This window comes from Oryzias melastigma, linkage group LG13, assembly GCF_002922805.2.
Source record: "Oryzias melastigma strain HK-1 linkage group LG13, ASM292280v2, whole genome shotgun sequence".
In the NCBI taxonomy this organism is placed as follows: Eukaryota; Metazoa; Chordata; class Actinopteri; order Beloniformes; family Adrianichthyidae; genus Oryzias; species Oryzias melastigma.
Window position 1 is genome coordinate 2,928,438 of NC_050524.1, and position 9,317 is coordinate 2,937,754.

Sequence of the window (9,317 nt, forward strand, 5' to 3'; positions counted from 1 at the left end):
AGCTTTTTGGACTATTTTGACATTTATTGAGGATTATTAGGCTATTTTTGAGTTTAGCTAATATTTCAGCTACATGCTAGCTATGTAGGCTAATTTAGGATTTTGTTTAGGCTATTTTGGAGTTTAGCCAATATTTCAGCTGCATGCTATCTGTTTTGGCTAATTTAGATTTTTTCATTTTTTTTCGGCTAGTTTGGAGCTTAGCTAATATTTCAGATACAGGCTAGCTATTTTGGCCAATTTAGGATTTTTTCAGTTTTAAAGCTAATAATGGTTAAGATGTGTGCTTTACATCCAGTTTGTGCATGACCTGATTAGTCGACTAATCGGAAAAAATAATCGGTGATTAGTCGACTATTAAATTAATCGTTTGTGGCAGCCCTAGTTGGATGGCTCCAATAACTTTGTCGCACTTGTCATGTTAGGCTGGGGGTGTGAGGGGCTGTAAGCCAGCAGGAGAGCATGTAAACTGATGAGAAATGGGGTCTTACTCCATACCAATAGTTCCGCCCATAAATCAGAGGCGATTTTCTAATGAACTCCTGCTACTCTGCAGAAACTGTGTTCTAGAAAACAACTGTTTATTTTATCTAAAAACGGCAAAATCATAATAAAATGACTTCTGAAAACACTTTGAAAATCGATGATTTGTTGGGACTTTGACTCGGTGTTAACATTCTTTGAATTTCTGCAACCTTTCAACTGTTTACACAATTAGTGTAACTCCACTGGATTCTGAAGCAGAGAAAAGCGGCTTTCTACTGATATGCAGCATTTTACTACTGTAAACTTTACACTTTAAGCTGATTCTTTGCGCTGCGTCAATCTGTTGTAATTGCGTTATTTTTTTCAGTGGTTGAAGAGTTCAGACTGTTCGTTGTTTTGGTGTCACCAGTGACGGCTTCGGTTTTAAAAGGGTAATCCTTCCTAATATAAGAAGCAACTTTGATGTAAATCCAGCTTCAGCGAATTGTTCACAAAATGGAGCAAAAAGAAACTTGTTTCAATCTGGTGAAATCCGCTTATTTCCATCTTTAATCTCCATACTTTGAATCTACTTTAAAGTGACGAGTCTTCCTCACTAGACGCTCTTCATCACCTCTGAGAGAAGCCTAACAAACGTTTTAAACCTGAACGCCACTGCTGTGCAGGTGATGGGTCTGCGCCGCCAGAGGAACTACTCCGGACGCTGGGACGTTCTCATCCAGCAGGCCACCCAATGTCTGAACAGGCTGATCGAGATCGCCGCCCGCAAGAGGCGCAACTACATCCTGGATCAGGTACTGCTGCTCCTCCTCCTCTGCCTGCTGATACTCACCACAGTCAGTCATTGTGCCCTGCTGATCACTTTCTCTCTAATGGACTATTTATTTATCTTTCAGGGGGTCTCTGTGTATTATAGAGTAGAAGAAGCATTGATCAGCCTCTTGTCACTTGCTTTGTCATGCTTTTGTAACAGAAAATACGTAATGGCTCTCATAAGTGACAGAATATGTCGTGTTTTCATCCTTCAGTATATTTGCACTATTTATTTCTTGTCCTACTACAGTACTGTTTGTCTTGTGAATTTCAACAATGTACAAGTAAACCATGACTTTGTAAAGATGTTGAGAAACGAGTAAGCTCTGGTGAGTAAGACAAACACCTTCTGTTGCTAATTTAATAAGGCAGAGTCCATGGCTTCTTTAAGCTATTTTGAAGTGAGATACTTGGAACTGTTGAGTGTGTGTTTGATTGTGTTAAATTGATGCTGGAGGTAAGTGGCGACTAACGGCGTTTAGGTTTTCAGATCTTTGTGGCGCGAGGATGAAGGTAGGTCGGTCTGTTGGTTCTGAGGCTTACCGAGGACTCTGTGAGTACAGGCAGGTGGGTTGTTTCTGTCTGTCGTTGTCTGACACGGGACGGGCGCTCGCACCAGGACCAGGTGAGTCCCGGTAAGAGGAGGGACCCGTTAGAGGAGCGACCAGAGATGGGGGTTTAACGGCGCCGTCTTGAACTGCAGAATTAAAGCTAAAGTTCGGTTTGGAAAGCTTGTCCGTTTTGTGTCTCGTCGTTTTTGCTGGGAAAACTTTAGAAAATAAACGTTTTCTGAGCGGTTTCTGGGTTTGTACAAGAGCAAAGCTGTGGAGATGAGTCGTCGTTTTTCCACTCTGAGATGTTTGAGTTTCAATCTGCGTTCTGTGTCCGTAACGTTTGCCCTCCACGTCCGGACGGGGATGTGCTCCAGTTTCTGAGCTGAAGCAACAATGACAAATGTCGTCTTTTGAATTCTAGTCCAATTATTTTCAGTTTTCCTGAGCGTAACTTGCTAAACACAAATTTGTTATAAATGTATTTTTAGTCGACTGAATTTCAACATATGATGTGAATTTAAGTTAAGATTTGCAGGACGTTTCAGTCCGGTTGCCATTTTGATCAAAAAGTTATTCTTTAAGTTTGAGTTCAAAGGCCTTTTATTGTGAAAGTCCGAGATTTGAATTATTGTTCCTTTGCTCTGCTAAAAGTACAGATGCATTCTGGGTAAAATCTGTAGGATTTTGTCTGTGATCAGGTGGAAACATGAAGCGTTCGTGACTCCTCGCTGACATCTAGTGGTGAAGGTTTTTCAGGCATTAAAGACCCACTCATATAAAAACTGTGCTTTTAGTGTTTTTAACATTGACATTTTCCTAATAAATCTATGAAGAAAGTGAAGGTTAAATTACTTTTCTGTAAATTCAGTTTGCTGTTTGGCTCTGCTCCGTTCTGATCCATCCACCTGCAGACTAGCCGGTCTGCAACCTGCGGCTCCCGAGCTACTCGTGGCTCTTTGACCTCTCCATAGTGGCTCTCTGGCTAAAGAAAAATAAAATTGCATTTCTTTTTTCAAGTTAGGGTTACCAAATTAGCATTTATTTAATTTAGATTAGTTAAATGTATGTCTGTGTGAAGTTTTGTACATCCCTGCTGACTTGATGAGGTCTTATTTACTCTACGCTTCCTCCAGAATACATAGAGTTCAAATACTAACCAAAACCTTTGATCCATTATTAGTTTAAGGCACATTTTATCTTATGCTGCGCAGGGATGATTCAGTCTGGCAGAAGGCGGCTTTTATTTTGAAAGGAAATCCTACGTGCTTTTGTCAAACGTAAAAATAATTTCACATGTTGAGAAAATGCTAGTTTCTTTTTAACTGTCTGTTTTTATTCAACAGAAGCATATTCATTCATTCATATTTAGGATTATGAAATGCAGTGTAATGAATACACAGCAGTATCAAAATAAGACTTTGTGGCTCCTAAGTTTTGATCAGTAGAATTCAAGCCTCAATAGCTCTTTCACTGTTAAAGCTTGAAGACCCTTCAGGTAGTGGGAGTAAATGAAAGCCTCTCAGAAACAAAGGTCCAATCTCAGTTCTTCCCTTCTTCATTTAGCCGTCCAAACGGAGAGTTACGAAAAAATAGTGTCTCAAATTTCGGACGTCACTTTTGTTCGATGACGTCACCAGTAATTACCGCTCTGCTAGCGTTAGCATGGAGCTTCCAGGGCTCAAACATACACAACAGCGGTTTTATGACTTTAAAAAGGTCACGCTATAACAAAAAGTCATTACTTACATTTAAATGTAAACTGCAGAAACTAGAAAATGACAGATTTATACATTTTGACTAAATACGGCATCATCATAAGTAAAATACCTCTGGGAACGCTTTGAAAACGGATCAGAAGATGATGGGAGTGAGACTTTAATGAGCAAACACCGGTTCTACGCTGAGATGACTTGGTAAAGTCTTGCAGTTATTGTCTGTAACTTTAAACAGGTTTGAAGTTTGTCGTTTTGTTTGAGGATTGAAGTGACTTCACCTGAAGCTCTGCAGTGAAGCGTTTATAGCGTTACTTTGATCAAACTCGGCTGCGTTTTGTCGATTTTGACTCTTTAAATGTTGCGGATTTGACTTCCCGGTTTGTCGTTTTGACCAAAGCGGCGATCTTTTTCTGGATCTTCCGTTTGTTCTGTCAAAATCATGAAAAGTTCTCCTCGCGATGTCTGATCAGATCGGAGTTGGTTGGTCAGATAAACAGGACGTGGAAAGCTAACCGATGGTTTGAGCTGAACGCCGTCGTCAGTAGTCGTGGGGGGTCCCTCCTCTCTTCACTAACCTCCAACAGCAGTCCCCCCGGCCGCCGGCGAGCAGAGCGTGAGGTAAAACCTGCGGGTGATGAGAGGCTCGTGAAAAACCCTAGACTGCCATCCAAGCCAAACCTCTCTCACTTGACTATTGCAGGGTTCCAGCTTCCTCCCAGTGGAAAGCCATTACAAGTAAAACAATAACAAACAAGCTTCTACTTCTTTCTTGTCACCATTGCTAGACAAATGTTTATGGATCAGCAAGGAGACGAAAAATGCGTCCTTTTGAAGGTTTTCAACGCAAGGCTATTGTAATTTGTCCCACGGACGAGGATTTTAAAGAACGAACATTAAAGCAAACCAATGAGCAGGGGAAGGATGTGCCCGATCATGCTGTGTTAGAAATGAAAGGTAGGAACGCTGTGGAAGCAACCAATACAACACCAGATCTACTTTTGACTTTTTTTCTGTGTTGTCTCTTTAAAAAAAAACATTTATTTATATATAAAAATCAATCTTGGAAGATGTTCCCCCCTCCCCCTTCCTCCCTCCTCCCCCCATCATAGCCAGATTATCAGACCTGGAAATATTTGTTTTAAACATCCCACATAAATTTGTTCTTTTTGCCCATTATTTACCGCTTTCCGTTCAGCCCCCCCTCCCTGAAGAAGCACTGCAAACCAAGGGGGGGTCCGGCCTCATTCGGCGCCAGAACAGAACCTTCCTGTGGTCGGAACCGTCCTTGGTCTGCAGTGCTGGTTAGCCGCCCCCCCTCCTCTATTGACCCCCCCCTCCCCGTGTCTGCTTAAACAAACGTCTCCTCCATGCTCCTGGAGGTGACTTTTGTTCTCTCTTCTCTGCTTTCATCAGCTGCTCTGACTTTGTTTGTTTTCCCGCCCTTGTCTCGTACTAACTGTGGTTTGTTTGTTTCTTCTGGTGGTGTGGCTGCTCTGGTCTTCACTACGACCCCCTCCCCTCTTCTCTCTGTCTCTCCATCGCCCTCTCCTGATCCTCCTCCTCCTCCTGAAGCTAACTTCACTCTGCCCGAGCCTTGCGACTTCCTGGAGGCCGTGACCTTCGTGGAGCTGCAGCGCGACGAAGCCGACAAGCTGCTGAAGCAGTACAACGAGGAGGGCCGCAAGGCCGGCCCGCCCCCCGAGAAACGCTACGACAACAGGCAGGGGGGCTTCCGCGGCCGCGGCAGCAGCAGCTACCAGCGCTACGACAACCGCGACGGCTCCCGCGGCAGCTACCAGAGCCGCAGCGGAGACTCCGGAGGCGGCTACAGAGGAGGTGAGCGGCCGGCTCCGAGACTGCTTTGCACGTTTCCTCGTTTCATTTGTAGGTTTTCAACCTTTTATTTAGGTAATTAGCAAAACCTGGTTGAATGGTTTGACAGGTGCCGCTCACCTGACTGTTATTCTTTTTCTTTGTCGCTTTTCTTTGCCCTCTCCCGGGTCTCATTTAAGAGTCAGGTTTAACTAATTCAGAGTTTAAACCTGAATTTAGAGTTGAGTGACTCAGAGTTAACAAACTCAAAGTTTTCGGTTTTCAGAACAGCTGAAAAGAGTTAATTCATTCAACTCTGAGTAGTTGGACTCAGCGTCGCGACCATAAAAAGCCCTGAGTAATAGACCAAAGACATCACGATTCACCATGGCAACGTGAAACACCAATGGGGTGTCATACTTCACGGAACATAGAAATTGATGTGTTCCTACAAGCACATTTTGCACAAGAAAAGAAACACAACTGCAGACACAAAACAGAGAGAAAAAACAGCTGCCAGAGTTGATGTGAACGTCTACATTTGACTAATTTAAATTCAGGATAAGAACTAAATAATGTCAGGAAAGTCATTTTGTCACTTGTTAAGGAAGGAAGGGTTTTTGGTCTGTCAATAATTTAACCAGTAATCTCCATAAATGCATGAATGACTGTTCTTTGTATCCCCACTTTCACCGGTTCAAGTTACCTCCATTTCTGATACCAGAAACTCAGAGTTTTCCTTAACTTGGAGTTCACAAACTCAGAGTTTTAACAAAACCTGCTTCTTTAAACGGACCCCTGGTCTGCCAATTCATACAAAGCAAACTTATTATTTTTTTCCACTGGTAAAAACAAACACAAACAGGATGGACTGCAGCACATTTATAAAACAGAACTGAACCCATCGGCTCCTCAGGAGAACCGCTGCCGCCACATCAAGACAAATGGAGGCGAACGATCTGAAACACAGCAGAACTGAGGAACCTCAGTAAAAAATAACACGAGTTTAAAAACACATTCAAATCATCTTTAAATGACCAAATCAGTGACGGAATTATTACACAAGATTCCAAGTATTTTCATTAACGTTATTTGTTATCTTAGCAAAATTCCGTCTTGAGTTCAGAATCCAGGCTGCAAATGTGTTTTTAGCACATATCAAAGGGTCAGATAAACAAGTTTTCTTCTTCTCTTCCCTTTCTTTTCCTTTTATTAGAACTTGTGAAAATCTTTTGTTTTTGTTGTTTTATTAAAATAGAAAGAAATGATAAAGTGTGTTCCCTCATCATATCACTCCTTTAACCTCTGGAAGTGGCCGCTAATCTTGAATATTCACAAAAAAACTTACAACTAGCTTCAATTGTTTCCTAACTTCTCAAGCATCATTGGGAAACAGTTGGGAAAGAAGCGTTACTATTAGAAGTTGTCGATTTTAAATGACGTGCACGTGGCGTGCTCACAAATGTGGCGTTCTCCAAGTACTCTCACATTTCAGCGGAATATTGTGAAAATTTAATGATCCCAGGATGAAGCTGAAACAAATGGAGTAACATCAGATACAAACATAAGGAATGTAGTCGTGGTTAACAAATAACCTCCGTTGCTAGAGGAATCCAAACGTTTATTAAACTCAATCATTTGATCACAGATTAAGATTATATTCTGGATTACATGTGGGAAAAATGTAATCGGATCTATTGAAGAAGACTTTTCTGTTCTAAAAATGAGCCGCAGCGTCTTTTGACAGTTTTCTGACCTTTCATCTGCTGACAGTCGATTAATCAAATTTCAAAGTTTTCTTTAAAAAAAGTAATCATTCAGATATACTATATTAATCTACGATTATCTGCAGCACTGCTCAGTTTCCCTTAAAGCCCCCCCCCCATAATCCAGTTCCTTCAACTGTGGATTTCCTCCTAAACTGTTTCTTTGTTGTGTTTAAATAAAGTTTTGTGAATGTTTGCTTTTGTCCCAAAGGCTACAACCGCGGCAACTACAACCAGAACAGATGGGGCAACAGCTACCGTGACGGGGGCTCTGACAACCGCGGCAGCTACAACCGCAGCCAGCAGTCCCCAGGGAGCTACAACCGCTCCTCCTCCTCTTCCTCCTCCTCCTCCTCCTCCTACAACAAGGGAGGATACAACCAGGTAGGGAGCAGCGGCGCCCCCCAATGACGCCGTCGGTTCATCGCACTCGTCTGAACTCTCCTCCTCCTTCAGGGCTACAGCCAGAGCTACAACCAAGGCTACAACCAAGGCAGCTACAACCAGAATTACTATGGCAACTACAGCCAGTACCCGGGCTACAGCCAGAGCTACAGCCAGCCGGCCGCCCCCGCACAGACGTACAGCCACCACCAGCAGCAGCAGGCGCCGCCGCCGCCAGCACAGCAGGCGCCGGCGCCACAGCAGCAGCAGCAGCAGAGCTACAACCAGCAGTACCAGCAGGTATTTCACCAACACCTGATGAGAGCAACGATTACAGATCCGGTGATCCTAACCGCCGCTCTGTCCTCTCTGCCCCTCCCCCTCCAGTACGCTCAGCAGTGGCAGCAGTACTACCAGAACCAGAACCAGTGGAACCAGTATTACAGCCAGTACGGCGGCTATCCTGGTCAGAGCAGCCAAGGCTCCTCTGGTTCCCAGTAGCTCCGCCCTCCGGCTGCACCAGCCCCGCCCCCCTCCCCAGCACCTCCGACCCCGAGTTTGTACAGTGTCACTAAACGTCCCCGCCCGCCGTCACATTCCTCAGCCGTGTGTCCAGATCCTCGTTCCGAGTCTTACTTTGAGCTGGAGGCGGCCGATGGTCGGCGCGTCTCCGAACGTCTCATGAATGTCCATAACGATCCGTCGCCTACTCCTCAGATCCAACAGATTATTGTAAATGCTAGCAGCGGCGGGGGAGTGGCTGGAAGAACAACGTGCATGCTTTTACTTTCACCGTCAGAGTGAGCACATTTTATTTACCGCCGTAGAAACCAGGATTATGAGGCTTTTTTTTATTAGGTGTAGTATTTAATCTCGTCTGATTAAGAATTTTTGCCGCTTCTTTTGGGTGATAATCGTGTTTGCCTTCGTTGGCCCCGCCCCCTTTCCCCCCTTTGTGATTGCTGTTCATTGAGTCCAATAGTTGAAGCCTGTAATGCCATTTTTTCTACCTGAAAAAAAGTGATTTTGACCATTTGCGCGAGCTGTTGTGTCTTTATACAATAAACACAGTTGTAAACACCTGTAAACGTCTGGATTCTTTCAGCGACCGGCAGCGAGGAGCTGCAGGTGATCGCGTCTTCTGATACTTTTGAATCATCGAGAAGCAAAAATGACTTCAGACATGCTTTTTTACAATGCAGACGAAATAAACTTCACCAGGAAATGTGAGAAATTCAACAGTTTGGGTTCAATTAATCAGCTCTTCACAGGAAACGGAGCTGACTTTGCTAAAGGGAAACTCAAATATGTCAGTTTAACCATTTTATCCTCCTATTTAATAGTCGATCAGTCATCCTTTTTTGGCAGTCGTGGTCATCTGGGTCGGTAGTGATGTCACAGGAAGTCCTAGGAAGACTCGGGTACCATAACAACACGCCATAATATTTTGTTGTATTTGAGTCAGTGAGACCAAAACTTTATCTTTAGTGAAAAAATGTTCCTTTGTTTCAGATGCCGACCTCATTTAATTAAAGTCTTAAGTTTTAATGCCAGAAACAAATGAAGCAAAGAAGATGTCTTTATTTGTAGTTAGCATGTAGCTTAAACAGTTCATGTTTAAAGCTCATGATGGTTAAGATTTGTGTTTTACTCCCAGTTTACGCGTGATTAGTCTACTAATAAAAAAAAAATAACCAAAGATTGATCGACTGATCAAAGAATCAATTAGCGATTAGTTGACTAGTCAAAGCGATCAACGATTAGTCATCTAATCAAAAAATCAATTA

At 43.2% G+C, this 9,317-nt stretch overlaps 1 protein-coding gene across 2 annotated transcripts in view; it reads left to right on the forward strand.

The window, feature by feature from the left end:
• hnrnpul1 (heterogeneous nuclear ribonucleoprotein U-like 1) overlaps positions 1-8,618 on the forward strand; it is a 21,981-nt gene extending 13,363 nt beyond the window's left edge. For both annotated transcript variants that reach the window (XM_024277608.2, XM_036214674.1), the window contains exons 11-16: positions 1,152-1,280; positions 4,354-4,522; positions 5,141-5,404; positions 7,358-7,530; positions 7,603-7,830; positions 7,918-8,618. In XM_024277608.2, the coding sequence (XP_024133376.1) occupies positions 1,152-1,280; positions 4,354-4,522; positions 5,141-5,404; positions 7,358-7,530; positions 7,603-7,830; positions 7,918-8,031 (1,077 nt within the window). In that variant the 3' untranslated portion in view covers positions 8,032-8,618. The remainder of the gene's footprint in view (positions 1-1,151; positions 1,281-4,353; positions 4,523-5,140; positions 5,405-7,357; positions 7,531-7,602; positions 7,831-7,917) is intronic.
• The last annotated feature ends 699 nt before the right edge of the window (positions 8,619-9,317 follow it).